This window comes from Monodelphis domestica, chromosome 5 (genome assembly GCF_027887165.1).
Source record: "Monodelphis domestica isolate mMonDom1 chromosome 5, mMonDom1.pri, whole genome shotgun sequence".
NCBI classification, from domain to species: Eukaryota; Metazoa; Chordata; class Mammalia; order Didelphimorphia; family Didelphidae; genus Monodelphis; species Monodelphis domestica.
Window position 1 is genome coordinate 27,139,041 of NC_077231.1, and position 20,105 is coordinate 27,159,145.

The window sequence follows — 20,105 nt, forward strand, 5'->3', positions numbered from 1 at the left end:
AGAAGAAGGGTGTAATCTGTCTCTCTGTGGGCTTTGGGCAAATCTCCTAATCACTCTGAACCTCAGTTTCCTTATTTGTACAACTGAGCATTGTAAGCTATTTAGGAGGATCAGATGAGATAATGTATAAAAAGTGCCCTAAAAGAGTCACGATGGGTCACATTTATCGGGTATTTTACAGTCAATAACAAGTGTAACTCCTTTAATTAAGTGACAGTATTATAATCATCATTATCATCAGTTAAATTCCTTAGCTTGGCATTCAAGGCTTTCCTTAGGCTGTTCTCCACCTTCCTCGCCAGCAGGATCTCCACTTTTCCCGTACACAAACCTTCTCTTTACTTTAGTCATTCTGGTCTGCTCACTTCCTTCCTGTTTCTGAATATTTCATACTTCCTTACCTTCAAGTAATTGTTGATAGAATGTTTTGCTCATCAGAAGAAACTCCTTCCTCTCATGCTCCCACATCTTCCGGGCCAATTCCATGGCCGTCTCTTCTTCTCTGTGAAATCTTTCCTAATCCCCTCCTCTCTCTCCTCTTTTCTGAACTCACCATGAATTCCTTTAAAATTTTAATTAATTGTTAATTTAAAAAATATTTTTCCACGGTTATAAGATTCATTTTCTTTCCCTTCCCATTCCCAGAGCTGATAAGCAATTCTACTTCAGTGTAATTTCTTTCTTTCTTTCTTTCTTTCTTTCTTTCTTTCTTTCTTTCTTTCTTTCTTTCTTTCTTTCTTTCTTTCTTTCTTTCTTTCTTTCTTTCTTTCTTTCTTTCTTTCTTTCTTTCTTTCTTTCTTTCTTTCTTTCTTTCTTTCTTTCTTTCTTTCTTTCTTTCTTTCTTTCTTTCTTTCTTTCTTTCTTTCTTTCTCTTTTTTAATAAAACCCTTTTCCTTCCATCTTGGAATCAATACTCTATATTGGTTCCAAGGCAGAAGAGTGGTAAGGACTAGCAATGGAGGTCAAATGACTTGCCCAGGGTCATACAGCTGGGAAGTGTCTGAGGCCAGATTTGAACCCAGGACCTCCCATCTCTAGGCCTAGCTCTCAATCCACAGAGTTACCCAGCTGCCCTCTGTAGCATCTCTTGAATGCGTTTCCTTCTCTCCTTGGACAGGGTCATCTCCCTAATGCAGGTCCTTATCACTTTACCTGCAGGAGGCAGCAAGGTAGACCCAGTAGATAGACAATCAGAAAGATCTGAATTCAAATGGAAATGTCTGAGGCCGGATTTGAACCCAGGATCTCCCATCTCTGGGCCTGACTCTCAATCCACTGAGCCATCCAGCTGCCCCCCACCGTAGTTTCTTATGCTTGTCCCACATATTTGATACTTAGAATAGATTTCTATATAAACTTCCCTAATGCCTTTCCTCTGTTTCTCCACTTTGTCTTGCATTTATCTTGTTTGTTCATCTCCCCCACTAGACTGGGAACGCATTGAGGTCAAAACTTGTCTTTCCTCTGTGTATAATAAGCACTTGGCACAGTGCCTGGCACATAGTAGGTAGTTAATAATGTTTAATGAGGGCTTGACCGTGCGTCTGTGTGTTTCATGTTCTTGCCAATATCTTTTTATTTCCATCCAGCAAGATTAGGATTAGGATGAATGCAGCAGGATCAGGATGGGGCTGGTTAGGGTCAGATGGGTTCTCAAAGAATGGTTTTCAGCTCCTGACAGGCCTGGCCTTTCCCCCCGGACTGTCTGTTCCTGCTGACCAGGCTGGGCATTTCCCACACTCCCACCATCAGGACACTCTTTTTATGAGCGACTTAGATTCAGGTGTTTGGCTTCCTCTTTGTGGCCCGAGCAGACGCAAGAGGACCCTGGAGAAGGGCTTTTTCTGCCCAGTAAGGCAGGGGTTAAAAGGAAGAGTTGCAACATATCTCCTTTCTAGACTGAGTCACCTCCCTCTACTGCCCCACTTCCCCCCCTCCATAGCCCCAGCCAAAATATTATAAAGAGGGACTAGAGGCAAAGGCGGGGGACTGGGAGGCTGGGACTTGGGCGATCTCTCGGCCCCACAGGGATTCCAGCAGCAAGAGACACTCTCCCTGCATTTGGTTTCTCCGGCTGGGATGGGAGGCATGAACTGGAAGCCGCTGTGGCTGGGATGTCTCTTTCCCATCATGGTGGTAGGGAGGTCTGTGAAGCCTGTGGATCCGGAGGAGGCTCTGGTGAGTATTAGGTAACGACAAGGGGGACACCCTGGACTAGCGGAGAGGGTGGGGAGCCGTCCGAGATAGCTGCCGAGAGGGACCCTCTGGCCAGGGACTTCCTGTTTCCCACCTCCTCCTTGCTTCCTCTCGAAGCTGATTTTTCTTTCCCAGAGTCCTTCTTTCCTCCATTCTGGCCTCTTGCTCATCTTGTCTTGCTCTTCTCATGGTCTCTCTCTCTCTGCCTCTGCAGTCCGGTTTCCTCTGTCCTTCTTTCTCCTGCGTTCTCCCTCCCCCAGGGATGTGGTTCCACAGTCAGAAGATGCCTTCGTCTTTGGCTCATCAGTTACAGAGAAGGCGCTGGCCAGCGTGGCCAGAAGGACTTTCCTCAACGGGAAGTTCCCTCTGACAATAACAGGGCAGGCCCATGCCTTATCCCCATCCTTCCTAGGATTACCTGATAAAGTACGGATACCTGCAGAAGCCTCTGGAGAGAATGGCTGATGGGTTTGGGCCAGCAGAGGTGGCGGAAGCAGTGAGGTAAGAGGTGCAGAATGAATACACGTAGGGGCGGGGAGGTGGCATAAAGTAGCTCTATGATTCTTAGCCAAACAGCATCAAGGAAGGGCATTGGTGTCACGTATATGCGTGAATATGTATGTGTATACCTATGTGTATCCATGTGTGTGTGCTATACATGTATGTGCAGAGATAAATGATAGAGGAAAGGGAGAGGAACAAACAAACATGGAAGAGGATTTTTTTAAAAGAACCTATGTGCCAAGGATTGTGCTAAGCACTTCATAAACATTATCTCATTGGAAGGTTACAACAAACCTGTGAGGTAGATGCCATTATTAGCCTCGCTTTACAGTTGAGGAAATGGTGGCAGACGAATAGGTGACTGATAGTAATAGAAGTGAAGACAGTAAATGTCTGAAGCCAGATTTGAGATCTGCTCTTCCTGATCCACCCACTTCATGCCACCTCGCTTCCAAAAGAGAGATGAGAGATACATAGATCGGTAGATGAATAACATATAGGTGATATAGGACAAGAATAGAGAATATAAATAGACAAACAGATAGAGTGGATATATAGGTCGAGAGACAGATGAACAGAGAGACAGACGGATGGATGGATGGATGGATGGATAGATAGACAGATAGATATAGTGGATGTATAGATAGACAGATGAACAGATAGACAGACGGATGGATGGATGGATGGATGGATGGATAGATGGATGGATGGATAGATAGACAGATAGATATAGTGGATGTATAAAGATAGACAGATGAACAGATAGACGGATGGATGGATGGATGGATGGATAGATAGACAGATAGATATAGTGGATGTATAGATAGACAGATGAACAGATAGACAGACGGATGGATGGATGGATGGATGGATAGATGGATGGATGGATAGATAGACAAATAGATATAGTGGATGTATAAAGATAGACAGATGAACAGATAGACAGACGGATGGATGGATGGATGGATGGATGGATAGATAGATATATAGATAGATATAGTGGATGTATAGATAGACAGATGAACAGATAGACAGAAAGAAAGATGGATGGATAGATAGATAGACAGACAGATAGATAGAGTAGATGTATAGATAGATAGATAGATAGACAGACAGACAAACAGAGTTGAACAGACATGAACAGACAGACAGATGAATGGATAGATAAAGAGTTAGATAGAAGGAATCAGAGAAAGGTTTTGCATCATTAAAGATGTTACAGCCTTCCTGAATGCAACATAGCCCCATCTCTTCCTTTGATTCTGTTCTGGGTTTAGCAGTGCCTGGGTCCATCCATTTTCACTGAGTCCTTGCCAAGATATATTTACTCATTGGCTAATCCATAGGATCAAAGCCTTGAAAGAGACTTGAGAGGAGACTCAGTTCAACCTAGACCCTGGATAAGGTTTCCTTCCTGGGTATCAGAGAATCCCAGCCTCTCACAGCTCAAAAGGATCTTAAGGATGATCCAATCCAAACTCCTTCCTCATTTTTAAAAGTGAGGAAGTCCAGAACTGAAGTCAAGAGAAGAACATGCTCTAAGGTTATCTCAAAAAGCAGCCTGGTCAAGATTGGAATCCATTTCCGTTGCCTCTCATCTAGCCTTCTTTTTAATTACACTGTGCTGACTCTTCAATGACCTTTAATAACCCAGTTCTTCATCTTCTGCCCAGTTCCAGTTAGGACTTGATCTGAATTTAGTTTTTTCTTTTTTTAATTATTGTTAAATCCTTACTTTCTCTGTTAGAATCAATACTGTGTATTGGTTCCAAGGCAGAAGAGCAGTAAGGGTTAGACAATGGGGGTTCAATGACTGACCCAGGGTCACACAGTTGAGAAGCATCTGAGGCCAAATTTGAACCCAGATCTTCTTGACTCCAGGCTTGGGAAGCACCACCCTTGTGCTACCTAACTGCTCCTATAAATTTGGTTCTGGTAGTGAGGCTGAGTAAGAGTAGAGGCTTGAGGATGAAGGACATGATCCAGAAAAGGATAGGTGTTAAAAGAAAATGTTGCCTTTGGCTAGCAACTCTGATTGGAGAGACTTTAGAGCCCTTAAAAAAAATAACCCTTATCTTCTGTGTTAGAATTAATACTGTGTATTGGTTCCAAGGCAAAAGAGTGGTAAGGGCTAGACAATGAGGGTTAAGTGACTTGCCCAGGGTCACACAGCTAGGAAGTGTCTGAGGCCAAATTTGAACCCAGGACCTCCTATCTCTAGGCCTGGCTCTCAATACACTGAACCACCTAGCTCTCCCGTAGAGTCTTTTTTTCTTTTTAAGGACACAGAGCACAGAAAGAACCTCTTTCTCACTCCCAACTATGCAGACTAGAGGCCAAAGAATGTTTGCTATGATCCTTGAACCTTCTTCTGTAACTGATTACCCAACAATATCTCAGGCATTATAGCGTATAATAATATGGATTTCATCATTCTCTGTATCCCAATGGGTTTCCCTCTCCTTTTATCCCAGAACCTTCCAGGAAGTTTCAGAGCTGCCCACCTCTGGGCAGTTGGATTGGATAACAAGAGCACGAATGGGGCAGCCCCGCTGTGGCCTGGAGGACCCCTTCAACCAGAAGATCCAAAAATATTCACTGTTAGGTAAGGGTTGAATTTAGAAAGCTAATGTAGAAGGTAGAGTGTTGAATGAGGATTAGGGATGGGGAAAGATGGACTGACCACTTAGCCTAAAGTGATTATAAGTTGACACTGATAGGTGACAAGGCATGGATTTCTTTTTTCAGATCTCTACCTCGATTAGTAAGAAAGTTTGGTTTCTGATTCATCTCCCATCTCCCCAGGTCGATGGCGGAAGAGGCATCTAACATTCCGCATCTTGAATTGGCCATCCACCCTCCCAGTCCACACTGCCCGGACAGCCCTGCTTACTGCCTTCAGATACTGGAGCAGGGTAGCCAACCTGAGCTTCCGAGAGGTGCAGGCAGGCTGGGCAGACATCCGTCTCTCCTTCCATGGAAAATACAGTGCCTACTGCTCAAAAGGTTTTGATGGACCTGGTAAGATCAATTGGCTTTGGTCTTTCCTCCTGCCATCTTCAGCAGATTGCAAACTTAATAATTATCTTCCTCCTTCCTTCTTTTTATTATTATTTATTTATGTATATTATTAAGTTTTTATTATTTATTATTTATTTATTATATATAAATATATAATATATATTTTTATTTATTATATATTATAATATATTATGTAATATATTATATTATTTATTATTATTATTCAACTTTATCCTATCTACTAGTTCTTTCCCTGTCTTAAAACATGCCCACATTTATTTTATCTTTAAAAAACCATCTCTTGGGCTCTACCATCCCTTCAAAACTGTTGCCCCATATCCTTCCTCCCCCTTTCAGTCAAACTCGTAGAAAAAAGCTGACTACGTTCATTGTCTCAACCTCTTTTCCTCTCTCTTCCCGACCCTTTGCAATTTGGGTTGTGATCTGATTTATCAGAATCGATTTTCTCTATAGTTACTAAAGAAATACTTTTTTTTTTTCAAATCTGATGATTTTATTTCACTCCTCATTTTTCTTATTTTACCTGCTACATTTAACACTATTGACCATCTTTCTTTCTTCTTTGGACTTTTGTGACATTACCTTCCAAAGCTTATTGCAGTGCCTGGCACTTAAAGAGATGCTTAATAAGTGTTCTCTCTGTCTCTCTCTGTCTCTCTGTCTCTCTCTCTCTCCCTTTCTCTCTCTGTCTCTCTGTCTCTGTTTTTCTTTCTCTCTGTCTCTCCATTTCTCCCTCTGTGTCTCTCCCTGTCTCTGTCTCTCTCTGTCTCTCTCTCTCTCCCTTCTTCCCTCTCTCTTTTTCCCTTTCTCTCTCTGTCTCTCTGTCTCTGTCTCACTGTCTCTGTTTTTTTCTCTCTGTCTCTGTCTCACTGTCTCTGTTTTTCTTTCTCTCTGTCTCTCCATTTCTCCCTGTGTCTCTCCCTGTCTCTGTCTCTGTCTCTCTCCGTCTCTCTCTCTCTCCCTTCTTCCCTCTCTCTCTCTTTTTCCCTTTCTCTCTCTGTCTCTCTGTCTCACTGTCTCTGTTTTTTTCTCTCTGTCTCTGTCTCACTGTCTCTGTTTTTCCTTCTCTCTGTCTCTCCATTTCTCCCTCTGTGTCTCTCTCTGTCTCTGTGTGTCTCCCTCCTCCCTCCCTCCTTTCTCCCCCCTTTCCCTCTCTCTCCCTCTTTCTCCCTCTCTGTCTCTTTTTCTCTCTTTCTCTGTCTCTGTCGTGTTCTCCTCCTCTGACTGTGATCTGCTCAGTCTCTTTGGCTGGACTTAGATCATGACTCCTCACTATGGGTGTTCTAAGATCTGTCCTAGGCTCCCTATCTCTTCTCTCTGTATTCTTAGTGGGTGACCCCACCAGTTTAATACTAACTCCTAGATCAATCTATTCAGCTTTAGTCTCTTTCTTGAGTTTCAGTCCCATGTCACCGATTACCTATTGGACCTTTCAAACTGGAAATATCAAACTGAACCTATCCAAGACAAAACTTATTATCTTTCCCCTCAAACATGCCTCTCTTCCAAGTTTCTCAGTTTTTGCCAAATGTACCATAATAATAACCATGAGAATTTATGCATTTTACAAATATTACCCAATTGTATCCTTATAACAACCTAGGAGATAGCTGCTATTATTATATCCATTTTATAGGCGATGAAACGGAGGCACACAGAGATTAAATGACTTGGCTAGAGTCACACAATCCAGGCTACACTTGAACTCAGAACTAGTGCTCTGGCCATCATACTAAGTAGCTGACTCATTCTTCCAGGCTCCCAGATGTGTAACCTTGACGTTGTCCTCTTTCCCTCCCTCTGCATATCTTATCAGTTGTCAGATATTGCTATTTCTACCTCTACAGCATCTTTCTACAACACAAGCCCCTTCTCACCTTTCATCTAGACTTTTGCTCACTCCACTTTAAGTTCCAGACCTGGCTATTGCGTCTACTATAAAGTACCAACAATTGTTTTCCATTTTTGAGGCCCTTCACAACCTGACCCCATCTTCTCAGCCTCATTGGGACATTTTCCCCCTGTCTCAGCCTCTGTGGTCCAGCCTTCTTTTTGTCTTCTTTCTGTTCCTCCTTTAACGTTGCTGCCTCCCATGCCTGGAATACCCTCCCTGCTAACCTCTGCCCCCTAGACACCTCTTTCTTCCAGACCCAGCTCAAGAGCTCCCTGCCTTGCATTGAACTACTGTCGTTATTCCCTATTTATTCCGTATCCACCTATATCTAGATTTCCATTTCTACCTCCTTCTTGTACCCTGTTTTAGAATATCAGTTGTTGGAAAGTTGGGATTGCTGCATTCATCGTGTTTGCATCTCTGCCACCTAGCTCAATGCCCAGCACAAAGTAGGCAGGAAACAAATGATTGATTCGGAGCAGCTAGGTAGCTCAGTGGATAGAGAACTGGGGCTGGAGTGGAGAGGACCTGGTTTCAAATCTGGCCTCAGATACTTCCTACCCATGGGACCCTGGGCAAGTCACTTGACCCCGATTGCCTTGCCCTGGCCTCTCTCCTGCTTGGGAACCCATTCTTAGTATAGATTCTAGGACAGAAGGCAAGGGTTAAAAAAAAAACAACCCCAAACCAAATGATGGATTGATTTTATTAAGTACCAGTCTAGTCCAGGAACCTCTTACTCCTTTGGTCTAGGTATCGTTCCTTTCTCTCCTTACTCCACTCCCCTCCAGTCCAACAGCTTCCTAAGGGGAACCTTGGCTGCCCCTCTTCCTCATCCTCATCCAGTGTCCTTGATTGTAAGCTCCTTGAAGGCAGGGACTATCCTTTGCCTCTTCTTGTAACTCCAATGTGTAGCACAGGAATTGACACATAGTAGGCATGTAATCAATGCTTACTGATTGATTATTCTTCCCCAAACATAGGAGAGCATAGTGGAACTATCACTAGATTTGGAATCAGAAGATCTGGGCTTGATCATTGGTTCTGCCATGTACTATCTCTTGGGACAGCTAGGTGGCAGGGTGTACAGGGTGCCGAACCTTGAGTCAGAAGATCTGAGCTCAAAATGCCCTTGCCTATTGGTTGTATGACCCTGGACAAATTATTTCTATTTACCTCAGTTTCATGAACTGTAAAATGGGGATAATAACAGCACCTAACCTCCCAGCTCTTAATGCTGTGCCAAGAAAATAGGAGGCATTATGTAAATGATTATTCCCTATGACCTGGGTTGATTTGGACACTCAATTTCTAGAAAAATGAAGAGACTGAACTTGAAGGTCTCTAAGATCCTTTTCAACTTCCAACCCTTTTATCCCTCCCAAAACATACTTTCTAGGTTTAGGATATGGCTGGCAATCAGAAAGACAAGAGTGAATTCAGGATTAGGTAGAAAAGATCTTGAAGGGATGGAGAAAAGAGAATGGAGTGATTGGAAGACATTTGTACATTCAAAGTCAACAGTTACTAAATTTCCCTTTCCCAGGGAATGTTCTGGCCCATGCTGACATCCCTGAATTGGGCAGTGTACACTTTGATGAATCAGAGACGTGGACAGAGGCAACAAAAATGGGGGTGAATCTTCGCATCATTGCAGCCCATGAGCTGGGCCATGCACTAGGGTTGGGCCATTCCAGATACCCACAGGCTCTCATGGCACCTGTTTATTCTGGCTTCCGGCCCTACTTCCAGCTTCACTTTGATGATGTGGCAGGGATCCAGGCCCTCTATGGTAAGTGGAACCTCCCCCTGACACCCCCACCATTGGCTTCCCCAATTCTCCTACTTCAGTGAATATACTGGTTACCACTTTCCTCAAGCTTTTATGCTGAGATAGTTCTAGGAGTAAAATACTCCACCTACTTCTTACCCAATCATCGGGAATCTCCCATCTTTGTCTTTAGCCTCTCTCCATCTGGTTATAGACTTTGGCCCAGTGCCCTTAATTCCCCTCATTGGGAATAGAGAATAATCTGGTCACTTTACTCTTCTCCATCTTCTGGAACCCCTAAAGACTTAAAAAAATGTGTTTTGTGGATGCCTCCACTGGGAGCCAAGAGAGACTTTTTTCCTTCCCCCAGGCCTTCCAAGCAAGTGGTGGGGAGAGGATACTGGGGAGCTTTGGGCATTTATTTCATGTGTGGGGTCCCAAATGCCTTCCCTCAGGGCCTCAGAGTGTCTTTAACTTGCAGGCAAGAGGACCCTTCCTCAGAGTGAAGAGGAGGAGCAAGAGGAAATTGAGGAGGAAGGGAATGGAGCTTCCATTGTAACTCCCAGGCCCACACTGCCCAGAGCTGTGCCTGACCCTTGCAGTGGGGAGCTGGATGCCATAATGCTAGGTAAGCTCCTTCCTTTCCAGGTGGAGTTCAGGAAGACAGGCCAGGCTGTCTATCTCTAAGGACTGGGAAAGTGGGAATGACTTAGTGCTACCTAGAAAAGGAGAACTCAGGACCTCTAGAATGAGCACATTTGGGGGGGGGATCGGAGAAGGGAGTGTCTTGACTTGTGATCTCAATTGGGGAGGGGACTTCTAGTGTGAAAATGCCTTTTACCACGATAGAAATGCACTTCCACCGCAACTTATTGTCCTGGTGAGTGGCCCAGACTTGGTTGAAATGACTTGCCCAGTGTGTCTGAGGCCAGCCTTGGTTTTGCCAGGGTCCAGGTCTTTCTGGCTTTCCATTACCTTACGGGATGCCCTTTCCATTGGATATAGGAAAGAGACAGACACAGGTAGAGACAGACATAGACAAAGACCGAGAGAGAAGGAGGGAGGGAGAGACAGAGAGTATGGAGGGAAGTGGGGAGCCTGAACTCCTTTTTAATTTCCCCCCATCATCCCTTCTCCAGGTCCTTATGGAAAGACATATGCCTTCAAAGGAGATTATGTGTGGACAGTCACAGGCTCCAGACTGGGACCGCTTTCCCACGTGGGGACCTTATGGAGTGGACTCCCAGGAAACCTGGATGCTGCCGTCTATTCTCCTCGTACAAAACGGATCCACTTCTTTAAGGGTGAGGGGGAATAGAGGGGCTTAAAGAAAAGGAACAAATATAATCTGTGTTAAGAAGATAAAGATTTAGGGAGCTGAGGTCTTTGGGGGGCTAGATCCATGATTTTCTTGATGTAGGAAACTCCCAATATGGAAAACTCCTTCCAATGATATTGATTAGCACCTCATCTATAATTTATAGCTATAAGTCTTAAAGAGTTACCAGGGATGCAAAATGTCAGAAAGCAATCATTAAAATGATATCTATTTGTAATCTGGAAAAAATAGAATAAACAAAATGATTTTTAAAAGAGTTACCAGAGAGACACTGAAAAGTTTAGTGGCTTATAATGATCATATTACCAGTGTCAGAATCAAGACTTGAACTCAGAGCCTAGTACTCTATCTGAACCCCTGGAAAAAGATAGGAGACAGGAGAAACTTTTTTTAATTGTTTATTTATTTAATTAATTACTTTTGAATATTTTTCCATGGTTACAAGATTCATGTTCTTTCCCTCCCCTCTTCCTATCCTCTTCCTGTAGCCAACAAGCAATTCCACTGGGTTTTACATGTGTCATTGATCAAGACCTATTTCCATATTATTGATATTTGCACTAGTAATAATTAAAATAATATTTCTACCCAGATATATATTTTATAAAGTTTATTGGAAGGGCAGACAATGTTTCTATAAGTAACCTGACCACCTGCCAGTCTTTTCCTCATTCCCCGTCACCTGCCTGCTTTGTCTCTTCTCCTCCTGGTTCTCTCATGGTCCTCTCTTTGGTCTTCCCCAAACCTTAACTTTTATTAACATACAGAATATACACCCACGAAACCCTGGTGCAACTGTGGTATGTCAGGAATGTTTGATAGACAGGTAAAATTACTCAGGAAGGGGAGGGGATGAGCTTCCTTGACACACATCCATAATCATATCCCCATCGACCCATGTGATCAAGCAGTTATTTTTCTTCTGTGTTTCTAATCCCACAGTTCTTTCTCATAAATTTCTCAGGATTATACTGGATCACTTCATTGCTGCTAGTAGAGAAGTCCATTACATTTGATGGTGCCACAGTGTGTCAGTCTCTGTGTACAATGTTTTCCTGGTTCTGCTCCTTTTGCTCTGCATTACTTCCTGGAGGTTGTTCCAATCTCCATGGAATTCCTCCACTTTATTATTCCTTTGAGCACAATAGTATTCCATCACCAACATATACCACAATTTGTTCAGCCATTCCCCAATTGAAGGGCATCCCTTCATTTTCCAACTTTTTGCCACCACAAAGAGTGCAGCTATGAATATTCTTGTACATGTCTTTTTCCTTATTATCTCTTTGGGGTATAAACCCAGCAGTGGCATGGCTGGATCAAAGGGCAGACAGTCTTTTAAAGCCGAAAGGTAAAAAATTTGAAAGGAAAGGATAAGGATATAAATCTTATTTCTTTTCTCTCTCCCTCTAATATTTTTAGGTAATTTGATCTGGCGATATATGGGTTTCAAATTGGTCCCTGGCTTCCCGAAGAAGCTAAACCAGGTGGGGCCCAACTTGGATGCAGCTCTGTATTGGCCCCTCAACCAGAAAATCTTCCTCTTCAAGGTACAAAATCTTTATCTTTGTAAGAGCATAAGTTCCTTAAAGGGAAAGACTGTTTTTCCTTTAGGGCAGTGCCTTAAACCTTGCACAAAAGTGGCATTCCCTTTGGTGGTGATGGTGAGAATGTCCTTTTCCTTTTCCTTACCTTCTATTTTAGTATCAATTCTAAGAGAGAAGAATGTCAAGAGTTAGGCAGTCCAGGTTAAGTGACTTGCCCAGGGTCACAAAGCTAAGAAATGTCTGAGACTTGATTTGAACCCAGGTGCTACTGATTCTAGGAATGATTCTCTATACACTGTGCTACCTAGCTGCTCTAGGAAGTCCTTTTTAATTGGAAAGAGGAAGAAAGGCTTCTTAAAGGGAGGTGCTGCTGCATTGGAAGGTAAGAACAACATGGGCTCTATAGGATATGCTTAACACCTTTTTTTTTTCTCTCTTTTATCCCCAGGGCTCTGGGTATTGGCAGTGGGATGAGCTGGCAGTGAATGACTTCAGTCGTTACCCAAAGCCAATAGGAAAGCTGTTCACAGGGGTGCCAGACAAGCCCTCTGCTGCCTTGAGCTGGCAGGATGGCAAAGTCTACTTCTTTAAGGGCAAAAAATACTGGCGGCTGAACAAGCAGCTTCGAGTGGAGAAAGGATTTCCCAAGGACACCGCCCAGAACTGGATGCATTGTCTCCCCCCAACCACGGGCATCCCAAAATCAACTACTAGCTCCATCCCAAGAACCGTCCAAGACTTAGCCAACAACACTACCACTTCCTTCTCAGCTCCAGATATATCCTCTTCATTCTTTTCCAGTGCCACTCTTGTTCAGGACTAGGAATTGACCCCATTCTTCAGATCATGGGTACCCTAACCCTGAAGGACTGCCCACCCTACTAAGGACAGTCCCATCAGCTGTGGGCAACATAAAGATGAGTCCTGGGCTCATCTTTCCACTCTAGGCAAGGGTACTTTCCCCTGGGCTACAGACATTCTTTGTACCAAACATCAAGTACTCCCTGGCTGCCCACACACCATCTCCCTCATCTTGGACAGCATCATCAGCTTCAGGACCCAAGGGCAGCTCTGTGTGTTTGGGGCCATCTCCAATGTCAACCGTTGTGTAGACTACAAAGTGGATCTTTAGGGATCTGGCTGGAGGGAAAGGGAGTATTTGCTAACCAGGACAAACAATGCTTAGAAGTTAGTGTGGTTAGGTTCTCTTTGTAGTTCTTGCTTTAGTCAATGAAGTTCAAATTGGGCATCCCTATGGAATCTGGGGATGAGGGAAAAAATGTCATCTTCTGAAACTGAAGTTAGAGTCAGTAGCTGAATGATGAAACAGCCCTCCTTGGTGATCGGGTCAGAGATGTTGGGTCTGCCCCAGTGAGAAAAGAGCCATGAATAAATGTTGAGGTCTGACCCAGGGAGAAAGAAGCCACAAATAAATCTCACAGAGACACTGCTGTGTTCTTCTTCACTGTGTTCCTGTTCATTCTTCAGCATTTGGATCCTAACAGAGCCGGCACCCTGGGAGATGCAAACCTCTCCCTCATCACTGCATCTTCCATTTCTCTCATGCACTGATCATATGCTTATTTATAAAGATGACTTGAGAATGCCTTCTCATCATACTAGACTATAAGCCCCTGGAGGGCAAGGACCAAGTCTTATTTATCTTTTTTATCTACCCAAGCACCTAATGGTGTGCTTCCCAGAGTAGATGGTTAACATGTTTGTTGGATCAATAAAAGAAGGAAATCAGATCAAGCATTTAAGAAACACTAGATGCTGGGCTAAGGAAGATGGGAATGTGAGAATGTGAGGGGGTTTCCAGATGCTGATCTCAAGGGTAAGAAAGCTGGAATCTACTTTACTGGGTCCCAAAAGATCCAGGACAAAGTTATATAACAGAATGGTCTGCAGGAGGACCAAATTCATCACCGTGTCTCTGATTCTAAGGATTGCTTCCAGATATTTAGAAATATAGAAAAGTATAATGGGGGGGCAATTTATTAGACTACCCTTGTTTGATGAAAACATCCCTTACTCTTATTTATTCTTTACAGTGTTTCTGTATTTATCAAGCAAACCTTTGATCCTTTAATTTGGTTCTCAGGTGAGAATGCCTGTGATTGGCACTGGAGATGTAGCTGGATATAATTCCTATTACCAATAAATTGGTATCCATGTTAATAATTCAGGTCATGTGATTGGTTAGACTGAACGAATTCCTCAGATTCTAATGTTTCTGGGTGACATTTTGTAACCGATAATATTATTACTAAACATTTAAAAAATATCAAATGTGTATTTTCAGTTTTTTCTTTCTAAATAAATAAATCCTTACCTTTTGTCTGAGTATTAATTCTAAGAGAAGAGTGGCAAAGACTAGGAAACTGGGGTTAAGTGACTTGCCCAGAGTCACTCAGATAGGAAGTGTCAGAGGCCTGATTTAAACCAGCAGATTTGTTTCCCCACCCCTAAACTCTTACCTTTTGTTGTAATATCGATTCTAAAACAGAACGGTGGCAAGGGCTAGACAATCTGGGTTAAGTGATTTGTCCAGGGTCATACAGGTAGGAAGTATCTGAGACTACATTTGAACCCAGATCCTTCTGACTCCAGATTTTATCCACTATGCTACCTAGCTGCTCCCCAGATTTTGTTTTAAGGAGGTTTCTTTCCCTAAAGAATTTTAAGAGCTTAGGCAAGGAGGGGAATTCTTTAAAAAGTTAAAATAAAAGTGGAAACATTCATTAACCAACAATCTGAAGACTCTTCCATTAGCCAAAAGGTCTGCTAGAATGGAATTCCTGAGTCTAAAGAGTTAAAGATCAGAACCTTGCTAGTTTCCCACAAGGCTTCTCCCAGAGAGCCTGCCTGCTCTTACCTGGGACCGGCACAGACTGTTGGTGTGAACACTGGGCATCTCACGTGTCCTTGGAGTGCCCCTCGTTAAAAGGCAGGTTGTATTAGGGGACAGAATGCCGTACACAGATAAGATCTCACATCGAGAGGTAGAGATTGCTTTGTCCTTTGGGGCAGTGCTTGTGTCTTGCACATAACTGGCATTTAGCAAATCTTTGCTGAAGTGGGTTGGAAATGATTCTCGAAAGGGGAGCAAGAGGCAGTGGAGGGTCCAGAGCACCTGGTTTCATCTTCAATGCCATTTTATTTACATTCCATCCACATCTCCCCTCCCTCTCCCTTGGCACTCATTTGTATGCCTCTGTGCCAGTGAGGGGAGGTTCTGGACATGGAAGCAGGGCTGGGGATATTAGGCCAGGGTTAGTGGCTGGAGTGAAGGCGCAGTTAGAAGGTTAGTGTCCCCTACAGGGTGGGGAGACAGAGAAGGCGCTGACATCTGTCCGTCTTCCATGTTGCCTTCCTGCTGCTCTCCCCAGAGCTGCCCTCTTCTCTTCGACACAAGGAGCCAGCAAGAGGCAGAGTCTGGGTGGCCCCAGCACACACCACCCGCCTGAGGGGGTTGGGAAAGAAGCACCAGGGAGGACAGAGCCACCCAATGAGGTAGGAATGGGGCTCAGGCACTGTAGGTGTGGGGGAGAAAAGAATACTGAGGGTCCTCATCACCCACTCCCTTTCATTACCTGGGACTCGAGGAGTCAAGGGGATGCCAGACAGATCCTTCCCCTTCTCCCCAGAAAGGAGGGATAGATAACGGTCTTTAGAAGTTCCCTGATTTTCTGGAGGACCTTCAAAAATCCTAACCCCACTTTTCCATTCTGAGGCACAGGATCTGAGTGGTACAAAACGAGGTTGTGCGGTGGAGGGGAGAAGGGGCCTTCCAGGCTTGGGGTCACGCTTGGGCTGAGTTTTAGGGGTGACAGAGAATTCCAGAAATACGAGGCTATCTCTGGAGCCTGAGCAGAGGTGAAAATTCAGTTCTTCCGCCCCCTTCCTCCCTCAGTCTTCCTCCAGCTGTCCCCAGCTCCACCCTGGCACATTCTCCCACAGGGCTGGGCTAGACCACATTTCATGCCCTCTCCGGCCACCCCCGGTCTAACAGCTGGAGAGGGGAAAGAGGGAAGGTGTGTCTCTACGAATGTTAATGGATGGAAAGTTCTACCTCTTCTGCCCAAGCATTGCCCACCTGGTGCTCTGACCCTCCTCTCTAAGGCACAGATGTGTGTGAGGGGTGAGCGGACACAGGCTCAGGTCTGGTTGGAGCGAGGGGGTGTGGTGAGGGGCACGGTGGAACCACAGTCCGAATCTAGGTCCAGGACGGCATGAGGGGGAGAACCCAGAGCGCTTGGCCCCAGCTGTCGATCCCGGAGACTCTGGAGATAACTCTGTAGCGTAAGTAAGAGCGGGAAGAAAGGCAAGGGAAGGGAGAGAAGGGCTGAGGTCAGAGGTCCTGGCTCTCCCTATTGGTCCTCTGGCCCGCCCTGCCCACTCACTGGTGCCAGGCTGTCCGCTGGGCTCCGGGCTCGGTGTGGGACCTGGCGATGGTAGCTGCCCTCACTGGCTGCCGCCCCAGAATTCTGCTGCCACTTGGCCTCCTGCTGGCGGATCCGAAGGAGCTGGAGACCCTTCAGTCGATGGCTGGAGACTCCTTTGGAGGACATGGAGAGCAAGCTGAGCCCTTCTCCAAGTCTGCTCTTGCCCTGTCCTCCCTCCCCAAGCCCAGTCCTTCAGGGAGAGCCTACGTCACGCCTCACTCCCATACCCATAGGACCTGCCCCGGGTTCCCCTGGAGATTCCCTTCCTTCCTGGGGGGTTTCTCCTGCATGTGCTCTCTGGTCTGCCATCTTCCAGCACTTCCGGTATTCTCACGGCGCGATGCCGCTCTCCTGAGGCCCTGACACTGCCCACTTCCACTCTCGCTGCTAAGCATGACCTAAGCATTTTCCCTTGAGGACCCTTGGAAGCTGCCTCTGACAAGTCAGAAAAGCCCATCCATCCTCCCCAAGTGTAGGCATTTATGTGCTCCCCTTCCCCACCCCAGCGCTTGCAGTCAGGAATGAGGTAGAGGATGAGAATGGAGAGAGATACGGGGTGTCCGTGTCCAGATTGGAACTCACCATCATGATGGCCTCTGTGTCCCTCAGCTGTGAGTCTCCACTGAGCAAGGGCCCCCAGCGCCCCCAGGGCAGGCCAGGCACCCAGCAGGGCCCAACTGTACCAGCAGAGCGGGGGCAGGGCGGGCAAGGCCTGAAGCCGCTGACCCAGACGCCCGCCCAGCGCCAGGCCCTCCAGGAAGTAGTCAGCACAGCCCACCAGCACGGCTGCCCCCAGCAGGGCTGTGCCTAACATGGTGAAAGGTCGGGGCCAGCGTAGGGTAAGGAGGGCACCTAGGAGTGCCAGGCCTACCAGGCCCCCTGTGGGCACCCAGGCTGAGGGTGGCTGATAGATGGGTTCGGTACCCAGTAGGGCACCTGCCCCCAGCGTCAGGCCAAGCAGGAGGCCCGTCAGGAAGAGCCCCACGCTTCGGACCAGCATTGTGACCAGCCCGCAGAGGAGGCCGATGCCCAGCGCGATGCCTGCGCTCACCTCCAGGCTCAGCTGCGTCTCCAGCACCCGTTCCTTGTGGCACAGCAAGAAGATTACGAGGGCGCCTGAAAGCAGCCCAGACAGGAACATCACTGCCTTGAAGCATCGGTAACCTGCGGTGGGGATGGGGAGGCGGACACCGTTATCAGGGAACCCCCCGTTCCTGGGTCGAGAGAGAGGGCAGTGAGAAGTAAAAGAGGGGAGATATGAGGAAGGAGGGGAGGCATTCTAGGGACAAGGGCTGCAAGGAAGAATATTCAGAGAGGGAGTGCCAATAAGGGCATGGGAGCCTCCCTGGGCGAGGGAGTCGAATGGTCCTCCTAGAAGACAGTAAAGGGAATTGGGTTTAATGAGGAAGGCAAGAAGCAAGGATGTCAAAAATGGATGATAGTCAGCGGGTCAAGAGATACTGGGATAGGCAGAAGAGCGGTGTCTGGGAGGCAGAAAGGTGGTACCATGGATAAGAGGGGAAGTTGTGAAATGTCTGCAAATCATGACATAAACATGAGTTCTGATTAGTATATTGCTAGGGAGCAGGAAGAGTTAAGGGGGCACCCCAATGACGGGGAAAAGCGGGCACCACAGCAAAGAGCCAGGATGAGGTCCTGAAGGAGAGGCCAACAGATGGTGGCACCTGGGCCTCCAGGATCCTTTTCCTTCCTCACCGAAGCAGCAGTAGACGACTCCAAAGAAACAGCAGAGGGCACAGACCAGGGCAGGAACCAGCTCCGGGTTGTCTGGTGGCTCCAGGACACATTGTGGTTCAGGGGGCTCAGAGAGTTGCTGGTTAAAGAGCCTGGGGTCAGAGGTCACAGTCAAGGGGGGCTGTCCCTGATCCATGGTCAAGGAGGCTGGATCATTCGACCAACCTGTAAGGAGGAGCAGGGCCTGCTCAGAAACTCTGGAGTCCTGTGAGAAGCCCCTGGGTGGCCATCGGAAGCCAGAGCCGCCCAGAGGTTCCTGTGGCTTTTCCTGATATTCTCACTCTTGCACCCATTTCTCTGGAATGGGGATGCCCAAGTCTGCTGAGACCATTCCACTGAATCATAGAGCAAAAAACACCCTGAGGAGGCAGCGTGCTAAAAATCACCGTTAGATTTGCCGTCAGAGGCTCTGGACTTTGAATTCTTTGGCAACAGTGAAACAAAATCCTTTGGTAACCTTGTTCAAATCGCTGGGTTTCTCTGGGACTCAGTAACTGGCCTGGACGTTGGGCGGGGTAGCCGGGCTCTTTCCATCCAACTGCAAGCTTTGGATGATGGGGAGGGGGAGGGGGGGAGGAGTAGAATTAGACCCCCAACTCTACCTTAGGGGAGGAGGTGGGAACACTGGTTGTGGGGGAGGAGCACACACTTGGATTAGGGTTAGGAGCCCGGTACAGTATAGGAAGGCTGGAGGGTAATGGGGGCACATGGAATAAAGAAGAATGACTCATGGGGGAGTGGGGGGTCTGGGCATCTGGATAGCGTGGATTAACAAGAAAAGGGGGGGGGGAGGAAAACAAGAGGCGCCGCAGGCAGGCAGGCACTCGGAGAAATAGTCCTAGTCAGACTAGAGCAGAGCTACAGACCTCAGCTTTTTGGAGTCGTGCCTGGAGTCGGATCCAGAGACAGAGTTATCAGAGAGAACAGTGCCATTGGTCTAAACTCCCTCAACCTCCTCGTTCCTTTCTGAGTGGGCATCATGCCCACTGGCATCTCATGTCTTCGCACAAACCCCCTTCGACCAACTCAGGCTGGCATTCCCTCTCTCCCCTTTGCCAGTACAGGTTGATAGAGCCAGTGAGTACCCTGAATTGGGGCGCAGTTCAAGGGGGGTTTGCATTTGGGGGGCACTGGGTCTGGGGAAAGTGTATTCCTTCCTTGCTTTGGGTCATCCAAGTATTTGCATCGGAGCCTCCAGCCCCTGCCTCCCCCACCCCACCCCTTCTGAAGTCTGGGGCTTCCATCCTGGTACAGGATGGGGAGAGGGGGAACAACTACTCACCACCCAGCTTGGAGCCCAGGGGCACTTTCCTAGATCCCCAGCTGCATCTCGGCCCGGAGGAGGACGCCCATGGTGGGTTGGGCGGTGGGGGAAGTCGTTCGTTTCGTAGCTCTAGAAACTCTGGCTAATAGTGCAGTCCAAGCCCAGGCAACTCAATGCAACCAGCTGGGGGGGGATGGAGGGTGGAGGGGAGGGAAGAAGGAAACTGGGAACTGAGGGTGGGGGAGGAGGATAGAGTGAGTGCAAGGGGGGGTGACATCACGGGGCGGGACTAGTCAACACCATGGGGGGGGGGGGGAGGCGGGAGCCAGGGACCTCACTCCCCTA

The 20,105-nt window shown here is 46.7% G+C and overlaps 2 protein-coding genes across 3 annotated transcripts; one reads left to right on the forward strand and one right to left on the reverse strand.

Annotated features, from left to right (window-relative positions):
* Window positions 1-1,730: 1,730 nt before the first annotated feature.
* Window positions 1,731-14,633, forward strand: MMP19 (matrix metallopeptidase 19). Its single transcript, XM_001378039.4, has 9 exons — window positions 1,731-2,178; window positions 2,609-2,697; window positions 5,175-5,305; window positions 5,506-5,721; window positions 9,183-9,428; window positions 9,889-10,035; window positions 10,547-10,711; window positions 12,169-12,296; window positions 12,742-14,633. The coding sequence occupies exons 1-9, from the start codon at window positions 2,080-2,082 to the stop codon at window positions 13,114-13,116; spliced, it is 1,596 nt and encodes a 531-aa protein (XP_001378076.3). The 5' UTR covers window positions 1,731-2,079; the 3' UTR covers window positions 13,117-14,633.
* An 800-nt stretch (window positions 14,634-15,433) lies between these two features.
* LOC130454363 (transmembrane protein 198-like) lies at window positions 15,434-19,917 on the reverse strand. 2 transcript variants are annotated; one of them, XR_008912012.1, is made up of 6 exons: window positions 19,779-19,917; window positions 18,458-18,661; window positions 17,324-17,905; window positions 16,700-16,854; window positions 16,393-16,591; window positions 15,434-16,038 (listed from the first exon to the last, which is right to left on the reverse strand). XR_008912012.1 is itself a non-coding variant. In XM_056797954.1 (5 exons), exons 2-5 carry the CDS (start codon window positions 18,630-18,632, stop codon window positions 16,454-16,456), a joined length of 1,050 nt encoding a protein of 349 aa, XP_056653932.1. In that variant the 5' UTR covers window positions 18,633-18,661; window positions 19,779-19,917; the 3' UTR covers window positions 15,434-16,453. The 2 variants fall into 2 exon arrangements, 1 of the variants encoding a protein (XP_056653932.1); XM_056797954.1 differs by having other exon boundaries at window positions 15,434-16,591.
* Between the last annotated feature and the right edge of the window lie 188 nt (window positions 19,918-20,105).

Excerpts from the sequence above, each read along its gene's own strand:
- LOC130454363 (XM_056797954.1), bottom strand. The coding sequence starts at position 18,632 with ATGGATCAGGGACAGCCCCCCTTGACTGTGACCTCTGACCCCAGGCTC. Across the intron at positions 17,906-18,457 it reads AGTCGTCTACTGCTGCTTCG|GTTACCGATGCTTCAAGGCA; the intron begins GTGAGGAAGGAA and ends TCCCCACCGCAG. Across the intron at positions 16,855-17,323 it reads ACACAGAGGCCATCATGATG|GAGTCTCCAGCCATCGACTG; the intron begins GTGAGTTCCAAT and ends TGTCCTCCAAAG.
- MMP19 (XM_001378039.4), top strand. The coding sequence starts at position 2,080 with ATGGGAGGCATGAACTGGAAGCCGCTGTGGCTGGGATGTCTCTTTCCC. Across the intron at positions 2,698-5,174 it reads GAGGTGGCGGAAGCAGTGAG|AACCTTCCAGGAAGTTTCAG; the intron begins GTAAGAGGTGCA and ends CTTTTATCCCAG. Across the intron at positions 5,722-9,182 it reads AAAAGGTTTTGATGGACCTG|GGAATGTTCTGGCCCATGCT; the intron begins GTAAGATCAATT and ends TCCCTTTCCCAG.